Raw genomic sequence first — 20693 nt, 5'->3', positions numbered from 1 at the left:
TTAAAAATTCTAAAACAGGATTTTGGGTTGTTGTTTTTTTTTTTTAAAGGAAAACCACTAGACTGCCAGTAATTCATTAAAATTTCACACATGAAATAGCAACGAGCTAGTTATCCTTTTCAGAAGTTGAGTCCCTGAAGCCTCTAGAGAACACAGAAAGGTAATTGCATTCTCTCTGCAACTTCAGGGCAGAGATTTGCTGGTCATTCACAGCTTCCACCAAAACCCACAGCAGATCTGGCAAAGGAGGTGTTTCTTTTAATACCAATTAAACAGGCCCAGTGGCAGACCTAATGGTAGGTAATTTCTATATCAAAGAAACAAAAAGGAAATCTTTGAGTTGCCAGATGGATAAGAGCAGCTGGTTACAAGATGTCATTATATAAACGTGAGGTTTAAGAATAAAATCATAATCCCATAAGGGATTATTTTGCACACAAATAGCATCTTTCATCCTAGTTCCTAAAAATATTGTAAGCAGCTTAAAACATTCTCTAATGCCTTCTAGAGTAATTTTCTAATAAACTGGTCACCCAGGACTCTACATTCTCTTTACATTCCTAACCTCTTGAATAAATTACCCCATTCAGCTACAAAGATAGTCCTAGAGGTCAGTATTTCTACAGTGCTTAGTTGTGCTTTCAAAAGTAAATTTGATTTCTGAAATGAAATGCTAACTTCGAAGTTTCCACTGTAATCATGAATCAGAGAGGGGAGCCTGCATCTTCTATGTATTTAATACTAAAAGAGCCAAGTGTGTTCTAACTGTGGAGGGTGTACAGTTCCACAAAGGCCCAGACTGGACTCAAGGTTACAGATTTTCTTGTTAGGGAACCAAGTCTGCTGATCTGGCAGGTTCTCATTTGGAAACAAATCTGCTTTAGAGATTGCCGATTTTTCCACACCGTCACAGCCTGTGATGAAATTATTTTCTTTGTGTGACTTCAGCAGATGGGGTAAATCTATATCCACTCTGTTATTTAGTATTAAATTTATTTATTATAGAGACACTGCAGATGTTGTCATATTGTCAGGTTATTTTCCTATACTCCTGATGCCTGGATTTTCAGGACATTTGTTTTCTGACTTCAGCCCCCATAAAAAGTTATCATTTTTTAAAGGGTAAAATTCAAAGACAACATGTCAGAGAAGCAGCTATAAAGCCTGACCTAGCAGTGACAGGGAACTATGGGCTCTCCCCACCACCCCACCACTCCCCAAGCGTCATGTCCCTGGCCTTCAGCCCTCCCTCCCCTTCCTCTTGTCTTGACTCCTTGATGGATTAGAGCAGGCAGCAGAGAGGTGTACTGGGAGCTGTAATTCACTCTAAATCCAACTATCAAAATCTATCCCCACCCCCACATATGGGATTGGTTGAATCCTTTCCATACATACGATCAACAAGCAATAGAAATTGAGGGGGAAAAAAAATTCTATTTCTGACAACTGCCCAGTCCACCTATATGTCCTTATGCAAGCAGGCTGCTGAACAAATTTCCATGAGTCTAAATATACAGCAGAGCCTCCAAATTCAAGAAAAGACTGGTGATAAATTCAGCCCCAACAAGTGACCGGTAGACTGTAGTGAACTTGTGTTCTTTTTCATAATAGCTTCTCAGCCTCCTTATGATGAATTACCTTCCTCCAATGCGTGCAGAAAGATTTTTCCTTCCTCAGCCAAAGCACACCACCACCAAGCTCAAAATTTCCCTTCTCAAACATATAATGCAAGATGGGGGGAAAACCCAGGCAAGGATTCACTCCAGATGTGGCCCATTGGGAGCTCTGCCAATTCATCCCTGTGGCCTGCGCCTCTGGAGAAGCTGTCGCTGCCACAGCTTCCTCAGTTGAACTTGGTTCCTCAGCTATTCTTTTGGTTCTGGGAGTCACTCTTAACCTTCCAATGCTTTTTCTTTTTGATTAATAAGCAGGGTCAGTTCCTATTACTTGCAATCCAACTGGCACACTGGGGAATTGAACGAGGCAAGCGGGTGGCTCTCCTTAGTCTTTCTTTACTAAAAAACAAAAATGTATGGCCTCCTCCTAAGTCACCAGGCACATGCCCAGAGCCATCCTGACGTAATGGCAATACCAGAAATGAATGAGGGCTTGGTGTAAGATAGATATTACAAGGCACAGATCTTATTCTGACACTCAATATTCTATATGCAGAGGAGAAACCTGGCAGGTTGCAGTCTAAAGTCACACACTAGGTTACAAGAGGCTGACAATTGGTCCAGGAGGTGTGGAGTCAGGACGCTGGAGGGAGAACCAGCCTATAGGCATATAATGGACAGGACAGAGTTTCACAACTTTTGAGTGATTTGGGTAGGGCGCTGCTGGCTCTCTGACCGCAGGCCCACCACACCACTGAATCAGACTTCTCTCCCTTCACCTGTTCACATGAGGGGCCTGGAACCAATTCGCAGTTAAGACACCAGATTACTTTACCTTTCCTACTTCTTCATAGTCCTACCTTTTTCTAAATAGCAAGGAGGAAAAAGCACAAGTAGGAATGCACATGCGCGCGTGTGCACACATTTTTCTCTGCTCCCCTACAACTGGAATATATCGGTCAAACTTTTCATTATAAACACACCAGAGAAAATTAAGAAAGAAGGAAGAAGGGAGGGAGGGAGGGAAGAAGGAAGGAAGGAAGGAAAGAAAAGGAAGGAAGAAAGAAAGGAAGGAAGAAAAAAGAAAAACACACACACCAGACAGAGAAAGAACTCTTTCCCAGAGGAGAGTGCATACAACTGTCAATGCTCCTTTGAGTCAGAAGGCAATGTGGAATTCTCAACATCCAGGAATCTTGGAGATGAATTAAGTGGCTGCCTCCTATCAACCTAGAACCAATGTGTGTCAGATTTCAGAAGAAAGCTGGAAATATCTTGCCCCTCAGATTTTAGTGGAGAACACTACCGCTTCTCTACTCCACCTCTCAGAAGACTGGTTTTCCAGTTGACACAAACCAGCCAGGCCCTCCTGACTCGAGGAAGTAGGACTAATGCACAGGAACCATTAAAGGGCTCCAGTCCTTTGGGGGTGGGGGGCAAGGTCCTTTTCACACTCACCTAACTGGCCTAAACACAGATCACTGGAACGATGTGCAGGCAGCATGGACAGTAGAAGATAACTTAGAAGTCACATGCCCTCTGCTCAGACCTCAGCCCTACCAGAGACATCCCCTCAACCTGTCCAAGTCTCAAGGGCTACTGGAGAATGAAATGCCCAACCGAGGAATATGACAAAAAGCCTGGGTTGTTTTGCTGTGTGTGTGTGACTACAGCTAGTCCTTGATATACGGCTACACTCATAGCTACTCAAAGGAGCGCCCCCCGATTCCCTGACCTACCTCCCCCCTTTCCTGCCTGGTATCACTAGAGCTGGTTCTCCACACTGAAGAATTTTTTGTTTCCACAAAAATCTTTAAAATACAAGTACTAGCTTGGGAGAAAGGAGAGCTGCATATCCCTTCTCCCATCACGGCCACTTAGTGATTACAGTTGCCCCTTAGTCTCCAGGGACCCGTTCCATGATTCCTGAGACAACCTAAATCCAAGAACATTCAAATCCCTTATATAAAATGGTGCAGGGTTTGCATACGCCCCATGCACATCCTCCTGTATACTTTAAATTATCTCTAGATTATTTATAATACCAAATATACTGTAAATGTTATGTAAATTACTGTCATACTACACTGTTTAGGGAATAAATACAAGAAAAAAATGAAAATATATGTTTAGTGCAGATACGGACATCTGGGTCTAACTATATGGCAGGTATTTTCCGAACACGGTTGAATCTGCAGATGTGGAATTAGTGGATACAGGGGACAGACTGCATATGGTAATGGCGGGTCCCTTCAAGAGTGTCTCCCTCTTCTCTTCCCTATCATTCAGAGGACCACACCCTACCTATGCTTTTAATTACTTCCTAAAGATCAGTGACTCTCCAATTTCTCTATATAGCTCAGGCCTAACTTCTTATTTCATATTTTCACCTGGATGTTTTCCACAGCCACTTCAAACACCACCTCACCTTTCTTACCCCCACAGCTTGGTTCTTCTCCAGCATTTTCTGCTTCAGTGAATGTTTCCAACCTCCACCCAATTCAGCAAGCCATGTTATCTGCCTCTCTCCTCAGATCCAAGTTCCTACCAAACACTGCAGATTTCACCTCCTAAATTCCTTTCTGGTCCATCCGTTTCCTTCCCTTATTGTCATTTCCCTCAATTCAACCACTGGACTCTCATCCCTGGAATCACCCTAGCTTACCTGGACCTTCTCCCACTCCACTCCAGACCATTCTCCAACACAAACAATGGATCTTCAAAAATGCAAATCTTACCATGTGATCTGCAGTTTAAGATCTTTGAATGGCTTCTCACTGCTTCAAAGATAAGGATGAAAATCCTCTTAGGTCAGTGTTCCCACTCCCAGCTTTCCACACTCACCTTACTGCTCCCACCCCCAGAATCCCCCACCTCCATTCCACCTTACTCCCCCCAGTTCATCTGGCTAACAGATCTGCGTCTCTCAGATCTTATTTACTTTACTTATTCTTGGAAACCTTCGCTGAAGTCTGAGTCAAGAGCAGCGGCCCTGTTGCAGTAACACTCAGCACTGATACCTTCCCTTCATGGAGTCAGCACTAACCATCATCATGCATTTATTGATTATGGCTGGAGTCCACCTCCCCCATCTGACAGTAAGCCCAGAGAGGCCAGACACCAAGTCCAGTCGGTCTGCTGGGCTTGTGAGCTCCAGCCCTGCATTGAACCTGTGCTTATTTAACATACATTTATTGGAAGTCTATCATGTGCAAGAGACCATATATGTTTTCCCAAATTATGTAACATATGGGGCTTATGTCAGATCACACTTACAGACATAGAAAATAACAGATTTCTGAGGAGATTTGCAAGGTGGATGAAATGGGACAAATAGTTAAAATGATGCCAAGTGGAAAGACCAAGAAAAGTAGAGTGTGCAAAAGAGACACTAGGCCTGAGGGTGAGTCAGGCCAACAGGGCAGTGGGCAGACCCTAAAGGACAAAGGTGATTGAGAATTGGTGGGTTAGAGCTTGGGAGGGACAGGAAAAAACAGAAAAAAGCAAGGATAGCTTCCAACTCCACAGTCTTTCTAAGGCCAGTCCCTCCTCCCTTCATGCAAAAAGCTTTACTGAATGTTCCAGTCGCCCAGCAGAGAAATGACCCAAGAGGATCCCAGAAATAGAACAAAATCTCATACAGCCGCTCCCTGCCTTGCCAAGAACCCCTCCCCACTCTCTTACTCCTGCCAAACTGCAAGAAATCATCCACCCAGGTGCTGAATTATTCAATTATTCTAGCAGCTTTCCATACACATGTGCAGCTAGAAAATCTTCCAAAAAGAAAAGAATCATGTTATATAGGCTACTGGGTCATTTTTTGAACCTCAATGGAATCCTTGCTTACCACATAATTGCTTTTCAATTAAACAGTAGCTCATTGCCACTCCACCCCCAAGCAAAAAGCAGCTGCAAACATGTAGTCACAAGATGATGTGCTAACTCTGCAGTTACAAACAGGTGGGCTACCTCCTGATCCTGCATAGCAGCCCCGGGCCCTGCACTCACCCGAGACAGGTCTGCTAGAGCACCTGAAATAAATACTGAACACAGCAGCAAAAAATCTGAAGAACAGTCTCCAACCATCCACTATCCAACATGCCTTGTTTCAGTACAAAAAATAAAAAAGAAAAGAAAAAGCCTTCAACCTTCTAACCTCTATCACAATGTTAAAATCACCTAAATCACCCATCTGTACTTGGATCTAGAAACCCCTCTCAACGCCTTACCCACTACTCACCCACCCACTGCACATCAGCTTTTTGAGATATTTTCTTCTAGTAAAACAAAACCAAAAGAACATTTTGGGGGGGAAAGAAAAACAAGTCACGAAATAAGTCTTAAGACTCCACTTTAGCACGGAGCCTCTTCAGAAGGCCTCTATTTCTGGCTCTGAAGAAGTAAAGCATGAAGATGAGTTGGGCAACTGCAAATATTTGCCAGAGGTGATTTTTTTTTTTTTTTTAATAGAGGCATATTTTATTTATTTATTTGTTTGTTTGTTTGCTTATACATGCACTGGGTACAGTCAGAAGCGCGGGAGGGTGAGAGAATTCACCAGAGCCAGAGCGGGGAGCAGAGCAGGCAGAAGGACCGAAGTACACTGCTGAGGGGAGCAGCGGGCGGCAGGAGAGGTCTGCGCACCATGTGGGATCCTCCTCTGGTGGCCGGGGAGCAGCCGGGGATCGAACCGGCGCCACAGAGGCTGCGGGCAGCTTCGCAACCCAGTGCTCAACCGCTGCGCCACGGGGGAGGCCCCAGAGGTGATTTTTTTAACCTCAAATCAATTACAAAATTCACAGTGGAGAGGATGACATTTCTCATTTAATAAAAAGCAATATGAGTCACAAAGTCTTGGGCACTGTCCTCTAAACTTCAAATACGCCTTCCAGAAAGCAAATTGCAGCAACAGATACAGAGGCGTTTCACTGGAAATAGATTAAGGCAACCTTGCAAATAGTCACTTGCCACACTGAGAATGTGTGTCAGTCTAGTGACCCCAGGGGTGGGTGGGGGTGACTGCTGTGGTAGGGACGAGAACACACATGCTTGCTCACGTGGCTTTTGCCAGAGAGGACCCAGCTCCACCATCCCACTCACTTTCTCAAAGTCAGCAGCCTATGGGAAAAGCAAGCTCACCCTTAGCTCTCATTCTTCATCGTCAGCCCTCCTTACCATTTCTCCACCTGTTTAGCTCCATCTCCAGATGCTGGATAACATTCTTTAAAGTCTTGTTTTTCTCTTTCTCTTTTTCATATTTCTTCTTCCATTCTTCTGCTGTCAGTTCCAGGTTCACGGAGACTGTGTTCTTGATAGTCTTAGCTCTGGGGTTTTAAAACATAAGGAAAAAAATCTGAGTGCAGCTATAAGCATTAGCAAAATCAAGAATATAATTAAACCTGGAATTCTTTTCACATCAAAAGATGGGAAAGTTGTGGCATATGGGATAGCAGGAAGAATCTAGGACTTCTACATACCACCCTCCTAGCTGTTTTAATGATGGCACTGCTACTCCTAAGGCTTCAAACTCACCTCTTCCTTTCTTCCTTTACCTCCTTCAAGTCTGAAATTCAATGAATTTCCACTTGAATTGTTTCTCAGGGTCACCTCTTTCTCTAGTCCCTCTGCCACCATCTTAGTGTATGTTCTCAGCCCTGACTTATGCTGATGGCCTTTAAGCATCTTGCATAACCACTGCCAGTTTCCATTCAATTCGATTAAACTTTCTGGAACACTGGGGAGATATGAAAACAAATGAGACAAGGTCTCTGGCTTCTTAGAGCTTGCAGCTCCTCATACCAACAATATAGACTGAAGTGACATAATCATTTGTTTCTCTTATTCACATCTGGAATCTAGAGCTATCCCTGATATACTGAACATATTGTCTCTGGGCCTGGATGGCCAAGAGAAACCAGGGTCCCTGCTGAACACAGGACCTGTCCCCCCCCCCCCTCCACACACAGCCAATTGTCAATCATGGAGGAGTGGAGAGTTCTCAAATCATCCCATTTTTCAAGAACGTCAAAAACTGAGATCTTTATTGGTATCCCACAGTTTAAATTTTTTTTTTTCAAAATGTGTTGAATAAACACATCTAATAGCCACCATTTTGCCACTTCTAAAATAAGAGATGAAGTTTATGGCACAAGGGAGGAGGGGTGATGCCACAGTGGGTGTTTGGACAGTAATTCAAAGGAGCAAAGGCAATGACAGTACCAGCTGATAATAAAACAAAAGATTCACCTCTTCATGAGTAGAAATGAAACATCTAAGTAGAATTGTCCATGGTAGAATTCCACTTATTACTGACTTTTGAAGATGATAAAAATGGGGTCAAAATCAGGGGGTTGCAATTATATGGGGAATATAAAAATAAAAAAATTCAATAAAAAATAAATCAAATAAAATATGTAATATCTTGGTTTATTTGCTACTGATTGTTCATTATAAACTCCCACCAGGCCTTGTACTGTCATATTTGCCAGCAGTGTATGATGTGTGATTTAGGTTAATTACTATTGTCGTCAAATGATATTTTGAACAGAATTTCTATCTCACTGGAAGAAATTCTCACCAGCATTACAGATGTCATTCTAAAAACTAATCCCTAAAGCAGACAACTAAAAACTCAACGGTCATAAAAGGAGTTAAATGATTTCTGTACAGACTCTACTTCGCATAATTCTCCCTCATTCACTGTAGCTTGAGGCTGCTGTCCCCAGAAGTGCTACGGCTGTAATTTTTCAAATAGCAGCGATTTTATTTCTCCTTTAAAGTCTACACCAGCTTCACGCCCTCACTTTTCTTTTGAACACCCTCAGACAATGTCATGGATGTTTCTTAGATTCAAGCACAAAAACTGCAGCATCCATGATCACTGAGCAAGTCAGAAAGTGAAAAGTAGCCTTAGGGCCAAAATGCTTGTGGACAGGTAAGCCTACACTTTGAGGCTACGAATGTTACTTTTTAAATCATAAACAGCCTTTTCATGATTTCCAGTGCTACAAAAGATAGGGCCTCTATGATATACTCAGGCACATTTAGCCAGAAATAAAATTTTGTGAGAAAACCCAGCAAGGTTATCACTGGTATAACTGTTCTTTATTCTCAAAGTTCTCTCAAGCTGTTCAGGAAATTCTTTTTCTTCCACTTATGTAGTCATCAGGGTCCTGGCAGGAAAATTGCATAATTTGGGAAGTGTTTAACAAAGGAATGGAATGTCTACTGGGAGGTACAAGGGGCATGATATACCCCATATTGGAGATAGGAGAGCCATTACTACTCTCAGGCTGAAAGGGCGCAGGGGGAAGGGAGCTTTAAAAAGAAGGGTGGACCTCCGCGGTGGCGCAGCAGTTGAGAGCTGGGTTGCAAAGCTGCCCACAGCCTCTGCAGCGCCAGTTTGATCCCCTGACCGCCGGGCGAGGGTCCCACATGGTGTGCAGACCTCTCCTGCCGCCCGCTGCTCCCCTCAGCAGTGTACTTCGTCAGTCTGCCTGCTCTGCTCTCCCCTCTGGCTCTGGTGAATTCTCTCACCCTCCAGCGCTTCTGACTGTACCCAGTGCTTGTATAAATGAATGAATGAATGAATGAATGAATGAATGAATGAATGAATCTTTAAATAAATAAAAAGAAGGGTACCCACGGGCAGCTGTTAACATCAGTCTTTAGCCCAGAGATGGAGCCAACCTAAAGTAGCTCTAGGAAACTAACACCCTAGCCTCACTGTTTTCTCCTTCTTATCATCAATCACGGTCCTTCCCCACCAATCAAACCCAAATAGAAGCCAGAGGCAATGGAGCCCATTGCAGTCATCTAAACTGGTCACTCGTCAGGGCACAGCGCAGAGACAGCACAGAAATGATCCAGAAGAGCAAACAGAAGATAGGCAATCTACCTCACATATGGAACTGAGAACAATGGTGGAAAAACATATATCATCATCCTAGAATTTATTCCATTGGAAAGGGGGCAGTGCATCTTGCCTCTCCATCCACTAAAGGTAGAACATGAAGAAAGCTGTAAAAACTGATAAGGAAAGATGTTCATTCTCTCAAACTTGTTCTACAGATTTAAAATAATATCAAACAACACATGAGTTTGCAAACATATAGAAATTGACAAGCTCATTCTAAAGTGTATAAAAGAAATGAAAAAGGTCAAGATTAACAAAGACGATTTTGAAGAACCAAGTTAAAAGACAACCTTACACCACTGAAACGGACATTTATTTAAACCAATGTTACCTCAACTATAAAAAAAAGAATCAACACTAATTATAAAGTCACAGTAATTAAGGCAATTTAAACAGTCTACAAACTTTGGAATAGAAGAGAATGAATTATCCTGAACACTTCATCATGTAGTCATCTGATTTATGACAAAGGTGCCCTTAGAGTACCATAGGAAAAGAAGATTCTTTCAATACATGGTACTAAAGGGGTAACCATTATCTACTCCCCCAATACCTTATAAAAAATTCTATTCCAGATGGGTTGTACATACAAATGTGAAAGGTGGGCCTCCCTGGTGGTACAAGGGGTTAAGTCTCAGCACTAAGAAGTTATCAGCAGCCACTGAAGCACGAGTTTGATCCCTGGCCAGGGAGTTAACCCATATGGCATAGCAGATCACTCCTGTCTCACCTGCTGCTCCCCTCAGCAGTGTATTTCAGTAGATCTGCCTTTTCTGCTCCCCACTCTGATTCTGGTGAACCTTCTCACCCCCTGCACCTCTGGCCTACACCCCAGTTCTTGTATGCATAAATAAAAAAATGTGAAAGGTAAAATGATAAAGCCTTTAGAAGAAAACAAAAGAATATCATCAAGACCTGGAGATGGGCAAAGATTTCTTAAAAGATAAATTTGAGTCTCTATTAAAATTTTGAAACCTCCCTTCTAAAAGTCACCACTAAAAGAATTAACATGCAAGCCACCAAGTGTGTAAGATATATGCAATACACATATTTCACAAGAACTTTTCAGAAAAACTCATAAGTCAAAGAGAAAAAAGCGTGAAAAAAAAAAACTGGGCAGAGATTTGAATAGGTACTTCATAAAAGAAGTGCCAATAAATACCCCAAAAGAGGGGGGGGCGGCATTTAACCTAATACCATCAGGAAATGTAAAATCACAGTGACCTGTACATACCCAAGAGAGAGGCTAGAAATTTTTAAACCGATAATATCAAGGATCGGTGAGGATGTACACTCAATTGTTACTAGATTGTAAGTTATTCCAATTATTTTGGAAAGCTCTTTGCTGCTATTATCTATTAAAACTGAATATCTCAAATCCTATGAGCCAGCAATTCTACTCCTAAGTATAAACCCAATAGAAATGAGCACTTGTTAATCTTAAGATTATGACAACCAATGTCATAGTAACTTCCTTATGATAGCTCCAAAGTTAAAAACAATCCAAACATTCATCACAAAATAATGATTCATTAAGTGCTATATTCACAAAACAGGACATTACATAACCATAAATAATGAACTACTACTACACCTAACAATGTAGATAAATTTCAAAAACACAGTGTTACATACATGAAACCAAATATAAAGTACTACTATATGATTTTATAATATAAAGTTCAAAGACTGGCAATATGCTAAAAGTCAGGATGATACCCTGGAGAATTGGGTAGTAACTGGCAGGATACAAAAAATAGGTTTCTAAGATGATGAGTAGTAGTTATTTTTACATCTATAAAGACACAATTCTATATATATGTACATATACACAATTGTAAAATTTTGCTGTTGTACACTTAGGCACCTTACAACATGTAATATTCAAGAAAAATAAACTGACATAGAAAGAAATCAAGTCTCAGATACAAGTATTAACTAGTATCTATTCTAGATCATGAAATTAGCTAGAGCTACCAAGAGAGATTGAATTTCTGAGCCCCAGAGTTTTCTTTTTAATGTAACAAATATAATCCCAACTAGGATCCTTAAATTAATCATGTAAAGTGAAATAATCTTCCAGATTCCCCTAAGAAAACTACAATAAAATAATGTGGGCATCTGCAGTCCTTTCTTTTTACCATGGACTGTATAATTTAACAGAATTAAGGACCTAATGACCAGGCATTGTGTGAACCATCTTTGGCCTCTCACTGTTCACTTCCTCCTTGGGAATGTTTAGTCTGTTGCTGTCAGTGTGGATCAGGAATGGCCTGCTCTTTTTTGCCTTGACTGCTTTAAAGCACGCCCAAGTGTTTTCCAATTTCCATACTCCTTATTTTGGTATTTTCCACCTATTTTCTGGCTGCAACCAATGAAATTACATTATATCCACACTCTGTTCAACACAGCAAATCACCACAGATCCTGGGCCGCCTGTGAACCTGATCCAGGGGCTTGTGTGTTCTGTGTGTGAGCATGTATGCATATGAATGTGTATTTACTGCTCAGCTTACAAGGAAACACAAAATCAACAGGACAGCAGAAATGTAAGAAATGCTCATTAAAGCAGGTTTTTAAATTTTGTCTATCTGAAATTATACAGTAATAGTGCTATCGCCCAGCCTATCGTTTTGGGCCATGATCTTTTTGATATAGGAAACCAAGTCAGAATCCACAGGAGGCTTCCTCTAACGATGAACTTATTGCTCACTTATCTATATGGGTCAGTCTCACTCACCATGATAACATTTGATTAATCCAGTGACCTGGTCACTCAAAAAGGAGCACAGATGTGTCTTGGGTCTTGATTTCCAAAGACCTTCCAATTGGTTTTTCAGCAAGAGCCCCCCAAGCTGTATACAGAAATAAGTATCTACTCCACAAATTACCAGACACTGAGCAAAATCCTTACTAAAGGCAACTTCAGGTAAAATTAAGATTAATTAAGATTCTTCCTCTAACAGCAAGACCCACTTAGCACAAATGAGCCAAATCTTGAGGGTGCAATTACCAGGGTGTCTATTTTGTAGTTTTTGTTGTGGTTTGCTTGAGAGAGCCAAGCACCACTTAAACAATATATGATATAGCTTTGTCCCAGATATTATATCTCTTCTCACCAAGCGGAAGAAACTAGGGACAGTTTTTAAAAGACTTCAAAGCTAATGAAGGTTAACCACCTTTGGGGAAGCAGACCAAGCACAGCAGACGGAACAAAAGTCACGGTGCATGTCCCACTAGATGCACAGACGAAGACAGTTATGTCATAAAAGGATCTGATTAGACATATCCCACTGAAGAAAGGAAGAAGATGGTCTCCCTGCCCACCAGCATTCCATTAATTCCTCCCCAGCACCTCCAAGTCCCCGTCACTGAATTTACAGTGCACATATTCAGATGTCCAGGATTCTAAGAGTGCCCATCAGGTGCACTTCTACCTCTGAGGCTGAGCCCCATACAAGACAACACTCTAGAAGCAACCTCATAATTTGACACTTCAATTAAATCAGGGTTGAAGAACTAAAGTGCTCCTACCACTCAGTTCACATCACTCCATATACTAACAAACCCCAACCCTCTCCTATTTCCTCAGTAATTTCTTATGTTCATACTTGCTGGCCACAGGTAGTATGAAATGATACATAAGCTATATATCATTGGTGTTTCTTCTAGTTACCTTGGGCTCCTGGAAGAGCCTGGAAGCTGTTTGTTCTTGGTATTATCCTACCCCTTGTTTTTAGCATTTCCCTCTCCTTTCCAGGATGGAATAGTCTAGTTCCATCCCCCCCCCACCCCTTATCTGTGGGGGACACTTTCCAAGATGCCTGAACCATGGATAGTAGCAAAGCCTATAAATACTACATAGTCTTCCTATACATGCATACCTATGAAAACGTTTATTACATAAAGACGACAATAACTAAGAACAATTATAACAAAGTGTGCTAAAAGTTACTGAATGTGGTTTATTTCTCTCTCAAAATATCTGACTAGACATAATATTTTCAGACCACAGTTGACCACAGGAAACTGAAACCACAGAAAATGAAACCATGGATAAAGGGAGGTGGGCTGCTGCCCTAGCCTTTGAACGAGGAGCATTAGCAATCCCACAACTTCAATGCACAGAACAAATCTATGCTGTGTGATTCTGTACTGCAGATGGTGTGAGTGAGATAGAAACTGAGGGTCTCCTGACTGTGGGGTGGGAGGGAGCAGCGCAGCCTCCTGCTCATCAGGAATCTAAAGGGAAACAGAATGTAAGGACCGGACTGGGCACAGTGCAGGTTTTCTGATCCCATGCAGACCGGGTAAAGGAGGAGTCAGAGTTCTCAGTAGTTTTGCAGGTTTTTTATTTGGGGTTCACCAGGCATATGGCAGGCAGGGGTGCTGGCTGGGGGGCTGGGAGGTTGGCAGGCCTCCCAGCCCCCAGCAAGTCTTCACTCTATCTGGACTCTCTGGCGTTCGTTCTGCTGCTTCTCGGCTTCTGCTTCGGCTTCTGCTTCGGCTTCTACTGCTGCTTCTACTGCTACTGGTGCTGCTGGCGTCCCCCCGTGACGCCGCCCTTAAAAGCCCAGTCTCAGCCCAGGTGAATCCCATCTATCTCTGCCCACACCCTATTCCAGGTGCCCGCCATCAGGCATGCATTCAGGCAAGGATCCATCATCTATCCTGATGGCGGAAGGGCAGAAAAGCCTGACATTTTCTTTACCCTACACAGAACCAATAGGATACATTGATGGAGAATACATATATAGAGGGAGAATATATATATATATATAGTTTATTATTTTATATTTTGTATATTATATATATATATAATCTTTCATTTATTTATCTAGAGAATTTAGCTCGTATAATCATGGGGACAGGCCAGCAGACTGGAAACTCAGCACAAACTGATGCTGCAGTCTTGAGGCAGAATTTCTCCAGGTGACCTCAGTTTTTGCTCTTTTAAGGTCTTCAACTGATTGGATGAGGCCCACTCCTATTATGGAGATAATGTCAACTTACTGAAAGTCAACTGATGGTAAATGTTAACCACAGCTACAAAATAGTCTTCATAGCTACACCTCAATTTGTGTTTGATTAAATTGAGTACGAAGTCTAGGCAAGTCAACACAAAATCATCACATCTTCCCATCTGCTCTGCATCTGAGTTCCCATGTAAACCCCTAATCTGCTTCTGGAAACATGTTTTCTTCAAAGTACCTTCCCATTTTATTTCCCTGGCTGTGAATGGAGAATGTAAGGAAGGACCGATTAATTTCATGTCTTTTGAAAACCTTTAGATTCCCAAGACCATCTTGGCCGAAGAGTTGGCACATGGTTAAACTTCTGTCACCCACAGTATATTTTCCCCTCCAAGAGCAAAAATTAACTCTACTGGTATTTTAATCATAGGCCTCCAACAAGGGTTGACTTGTGTCTTTCTCCATTTTATGTTAGAAGAGTAGGCAAGCACTCCCCATAGCCAAAATGTTCACTTGTACCTGGCAGGTGACTTGTTAAAATACTCCAGTGACATAAATTTGTAGACACACCACTCAGGCACTGCCTAATCCAGGTGCCACTAAACTAACCACTGGATGGCGTGGATTTTTTTAAATGCACGTAAGAAAAAGACTTTCCCTATATTGTCAATTCCCCTTCCACATTCAACATACAAATAAAGTCTTTGAATTATTCGTGCTGGTTTAATCCAAATCCTTGGCACCAAAGGTGTGCTGACTCAGGCCTCTTCTAAACTGGTCTGTCCCTTCAGGACTCCCCTTCATTAACACTTCAAATCAAGGTACATTAAACAGGCTTCCAAGATAGCCGGGTGATTTGAATTCACTCTTCTAGCACTTATAAAAACTCCTTTTTGAAGAGTGCTATGGGAGTATTTTAGAATAATTAAAAACTAAAGAAATAAAATAAGAACTGGAAGCCAGGAGGGGAAAAAAAGCAATGAATATGCTCTAATTTTGAGGGCCCAGCTCCATGCCGCAAGAAGTGATCCGCTTGGCCAGAGTCCAGCTTTTTGACGCTGCTGCCTGAAGGAGTTACCTCCTCGCTAGATTCGAAGACTTTTGAGAACACCACAAACAGCTTCTGCTGTTTTGCTAGCACAATGCTGGGCATTCAGGGGATTAAGGAGAACAGGCCTGACTGAAAAGTAAAGCCAGAATTCACCACTGAAACCAAAAAACAGACACAGGGACGTTTCTCCTTTAAATTCCAGTACCTCATCCAGAATCCTGACGTACTGACTTGGGAAGCTGCCCTCAGGCACCTGTAGACTATCAGGTTTCTACTGCTTCAAAGAACATTATTGTTTTATTCAGCGTATCAATCCAGTATAGCCTAGCAACAAACACTTCCTTCATGTCTGTGAAAGAATCACGTAGGAATAACTGAGGAACCTCATGCTGCCCTGAGGTCCGGCCACCCCTGCAACAAGAATATAATGAGCACTCATTACACTGAATTTGGGATGTGCCCGGCAGTCTTTTCTGAGCTCAAAGTACTTAATCTCATTAGCTATCAGATACCATGTCTAATCCGATGTTCAGACTCGTGTCTGCTGTGTAATTGGGTTCAATGCGTATATTTTAACAATAAAGTAGGTAGTGGCCCCATAGAGAAGTTAAATGTCCTTGAAGAATCCATTAACTAAGGGACAAAGGGAAAGGAACAAAATCTCACATATTCCTAATTGCAGACTGGAAAACAAACCCAACTTAACCCAAACAAACTTCTGGACATAATGGTGTCACAGTCCAGCAACTGCTCTAACTCTCCAAGGAACCCTAGATAAGAAGATTTAGATACATTTGTCCGTGCATTTGAAAAGCAGTTATTTGTTGACCACTGACTGTACATGATTGGTGTTGGGTGTTTGTGGGGACAGTCAGTTGTGAACCCAGTCCCTGAGCTCATGGGGCCCAGGAAAACCTGGTGACACATAAGATTAGACCCATAAGTAGACCAACCTACTTCACTTGAAAATATAACTGACACACTTTTTATTTCCTGGAATCCCAAATTATCAGCAGTATTTCTTTACTGCTCATCCTAGAAACGTAATTCTAACTCTAATTCACTTGGTCCATCCCTTATACTGCACTCTTGTTCCTTACATTACATTACATTCAGTCCAGTGCCATCCATTTCTATGACTTTCTCAAGTCTCAAGATATCTGATCATTGAAGCCTGTTGAAAGAAAAGGGGAGCTTAGAATTACTGAACATCTAGGGCCTCCCCTGGCGGCGCAGCGGTTGAGCACTGGGCTGCGAGGCTGCCCACAGCCTCTGCAGCGCGGGTCCATTCCCCGGCTGGCAAGGGTCCCACCAAAAAAAAAAAATTACTGAACACCTATTACATGTCAGCCCTAATATGAAGCGAAAAGTGAAGCAGCTCATTTACCCTAATGATTCTTGGGCCTGAGCATTCATGTAACTCTTCCTTCATGTGAGGATGCTGAGGATCAGAGAGAAGTAAACAATAGAATGGGTCAGTGGCAAAAGGTTCACCTAAAAACTGGAGTTACTGACCACAGAGGTCGGTGTTCATCAAGGTTCCTGAACAAGCAGCCAGATGTAAGAGGCCGTCAGTCAAACAATACAGTCTCTCCATCCTATAACAGCCTACAGGCTCAGTCACTTACTGGCTTATGGGGTCTCAGGTAATGGTACCTAATGGTTTTGAGCCTAAGCCTCAACTTCATCCTCTTACAAAGGGGAAACAGCATCTACCTAGTAGAATTGCTATGAAGATTTTGCCACATGCTTGGCACTTAAAGTCCTAGTGGTAATGACACTGCAGCTGACTGCCTCACTAAGATCAGAGGAAATAAAATTATCATTTGTACTTCTACCTAAAACTCTCCCTACAGACAGCTGTAAATGCCCACTCAAAGTGGCAACCTTGAGAAAGAAAACCCAATGCCCAAGGATGTCTCTGGCTGTAAAAGCTCAGATTATTTTTGCTTTGCAGGTAAGAATTTGTTTTTAAAAAATGTTTCCTTTATAAATGCATTTAGTGTTACTTTACACTAACCCATTTTCAGAGGAAATTGTTAAAGCTAAAATTTAAGAAAGCAGAGGTGACCAAGGTGGGGAGTGGAAGGGAGACATGGCAGGATGATCACCATGGAACTCTGCACTTCCCATAAGCAGAGACTGGTAGCCCACAACCCTTGAGACAAATGGGTGTATCCTGTGTCACCACTGTCCTAAGCATCTGGCTAATCAGGGAAGTGATTTGAGAGGAAGTAATGAACTGGAATCCGGTTTAAAAGATATATTAGTTCTACAGCATTTCAATGTGAGTATTATTTATTTATACATCCCACAGGTGCCATGACTGTGTAATTAATCCTATGTTCTCTTGACTCAGGAAACGACTGGGGTTTAATACAGTTTAAACAAGTCATAGCAATTTCCCATACAGATTGCCCACATGCATCTGTCCTTTCTCTCGGCACCTTAAACTATTTCTCAGGCATAACCACACAGCACACTCCTGGGAAAAAGGCAGAAACAGCATTCTGTGCATCCATTTACAAACAGAGAATGGGTAACTTATCTAAAGACCACAAAGATGATGGGGAAGTGAAGGGAATAATGGCAGTAGAATCTTTATCTCCCCCTGAGGTCCAGGTTCAGTCCATTGAGCTCTGAAGATGCCCAGTGCGCCCAAAGCCACAGCAACCTGCACACTCCAGGAGGAGCCCCTGAGGTGTCATGCTGAGTGTGTGGGGGCTGCACACCTGAGATTGGTGGGGAGGGGGGCGGTGACTGAAGGTTAGGCCTTGGGCGATGAGGAGGGTGGTGAGAAAGGAAAGTCTGAGCTACCCTACATGTGAAAGTTGTTTGAAAATTACAGTTGTCCCTGTTGTCCACCTACGAACATTTCCTAAAATCTAGGAACTCCCATTTGGACATTTTTGAAATTAAGATGGCTGCCCCCTTCTCCTTCCTCAACCTGATTCTCTATCTCCTACTCCAGGGTTAGTTTTAGGTTTTCTCCCCAACTCTGTTTTCCATTTATGCCACTACTCTACAGTCATCTGTTGCTGGTGTTTATCACAACTCTGCAATGGATCCAACTAGTTAACAATCTTGAGTTTTATGCACTTGAGGTCCTGTGAACCTTAGTGGAACTAAGTAAGACTCGATTCCATGAGAAACAAAAGTAACACTCAATGAAATGACCAACAATCACATTTACATGTTTAAGTGGGGATTCTTATTTGTTTACAATCATATCTTTGATTCGCATATTCCTGCCCATGACTGCAGACACAACTATTCCTTACACCTCAAAAAACGATGCTTCAAGTTCACAGATCACCTGTTAAATGCAATTTAGTCAGCGTGCCCCCTCATTACTCCATTCCTTTCTGATGCTAGCTCCCCACACCTGATCCAGGCACGGCGCCTGGGAGTGAGAGCCACACCCACCTTTGCCCAAACATCAGTGTTGACTTAGTCTCAGCTTCATTGAAGACAGACGGAGAACAACATATAACGATGGTGGTTCTACAGTTCCCGCCCAGAGAGTCCTGAAGAATCCGAGTCATCTTGCTGTCCCGGTACGGCACATGTGTTTTCTATTTAAGAAAAGAAAAGGCATTGCCTGTTACAGCCCATTCAGAGGAGAAGCAGAGGCAAGCGAATGAAGGACACACAGGACTTAGAAACACGTGTGAAATAAGAACCTGCTGCCCAGACTTTAGATCTTGCCAAAGTTTAGAATGCCCAATCTGAGATCCGAGTCATAGGAAATTAGCATCACTATCCACACATTTTAATGGACTGGATCTCCCAGTCAGGAGTCCACGGTCAGCATTCCCTCTGTCTCGGTCCAAACTAAAGCAACCAAATCTCAGGGGGGCTATGGCACAGAGAGTATACATGGAGCCAAAAAAAGTGACTTCCCATATTATCACTTCATAGACACAGGATGACTTACCGTCCCTTCTGCCAAAGCAGAGATCACATTTCCAAGAGCAGACAAAGACTTATTGATATTTTTAGCTTCGTCAAGAACGGCTCCCTCGGCACCGGTTTTGCTGACCTACCAGAGAAGAGAGAAAACAGTAAGCTGCACAGCACAGCAAAAGCATAGAGTAGAAAATTCCAATGTACAGGAAGACAAAAAGGGAGTGAGGACAGTGTGGATCTTCCTGAAATGCAAGGAAAAATAAAAGTAAGTAAGAATCACATTGACAAAACCTTCCCTCGTACCCAAGGCTGGGATTTCTTCTCCCTTGTTGTCATTTTCCTCTCAATTAGGTTTTAGGGGAATGACTGCCATGCCTCAAGTGGTAGCACTGCAGATGCTTCCAAGGGGGACAGCCACCCAGGGAAACCGGGCTCCAAAAGTGCTGTCACAAGGGGAAGACTGGCGCCCCAGGAGATGAACAGTCTTCACGCCTGAGGGAAGCATTCAGAGAAAACGCCCTCCCGAGCCACAGTGAGCAGCTCCAACATCAGATGAAGGAGAAGAGGCAGTGGGGAGGCCTGTCAGACTCTCTGTTCCTTCCCTACTGACTCCCAAAGCCAAGAAAAAGGAACAATTTATCCAAAAGGAGAAAAAGAAAACTTGGAGAAGCATAAAAGTCAAGATGATGTATATTATACTGTAAATTTGTTTTTTTATCCTCTTCAGCCACAGGAAGGATGCACGTTTGCTCCCCGGCTGTGTTATTACTGGTAATTTCATATTTACAGCAGTTGCACCAGGTAACATTTACAGAGCAGAAAAAAAAAGGGAACTCAGCATGATTCATAGCTCTGCTGACTGGACAAACGATGCAGGTTGAACAGCTGCTCTCTGAAGAAAAAAGTAGGGAAACAACTTTAAACTGCACAGCGGCTGTTTTTCAAATATAAACAAAGAAAAAACTCTCAACAATAGAGATGAAAGCATATCCTAGAGGATGTTTAGCAAATAACATGGATTTTCATGTCTTTGGCATTGTCAGGGCAGGAGGGGAGGGGGGGCGGCCTTCCCACTTACAGATAAACAACCAGGCTGATGGGTGACAAACAGTCACCATCTACTCACATGATGCTACTTAAATGATTGCATATTTGGGTGTCTTAACTCTATAACATATTCAAGACATGTACCATCACCTTTCTTTTACACACAAGGAAAATTTGAGTCC

At 42.4% G+C, this 20693-nt stretch overlaps 1 protein-coding gene across 1 annotated transcript in view; it reads right to left on the bottom strand.

Moving 5' to 3' along the window:
• The window catches only part of KIF5C (kinesin family member 5C), a gene marked incomplete at both ends in the record, with an annotated part of 143296 nt that overhangs the window by 40998 nt on the left and 81605 nt on the right, over nucleotides 1–20693 (bottom strand). The window contains 3 exons of the mRNA XM_084254976.1: nucleotides 6792–6940; nucleotides 18982–19130; nucleotides 19493–19597. Of these exons, the coding sequence (XP_084111102.1) occupies nucleotides 6792–6940; nucleotides 18982–19130; nucleotides 19493–19597 (403 nt within the window). The remainder of the gene's footprint in view (nucleotides 1–6791; nucleotides 6941–18981; nucleotides 19131–19492; nucleotides 19598–20693) is intronic.

The sequence above is a fragment of the Talpa europaea genome (genome assembly GCF_964194135.1).
Source record: "Talpa europaea genome assembly, chromosome: 1".
Classification (NCBI taxonomy): domain Eukaryota; kingdom Metazoa; phylum Chordata; class Mammalia; order Eulipotyphla; family Talpidae; genus Talpa; species Talpa europaea.
This window is presented reverse-complemented; position numbering and strand designations above follow the sequence as displayed.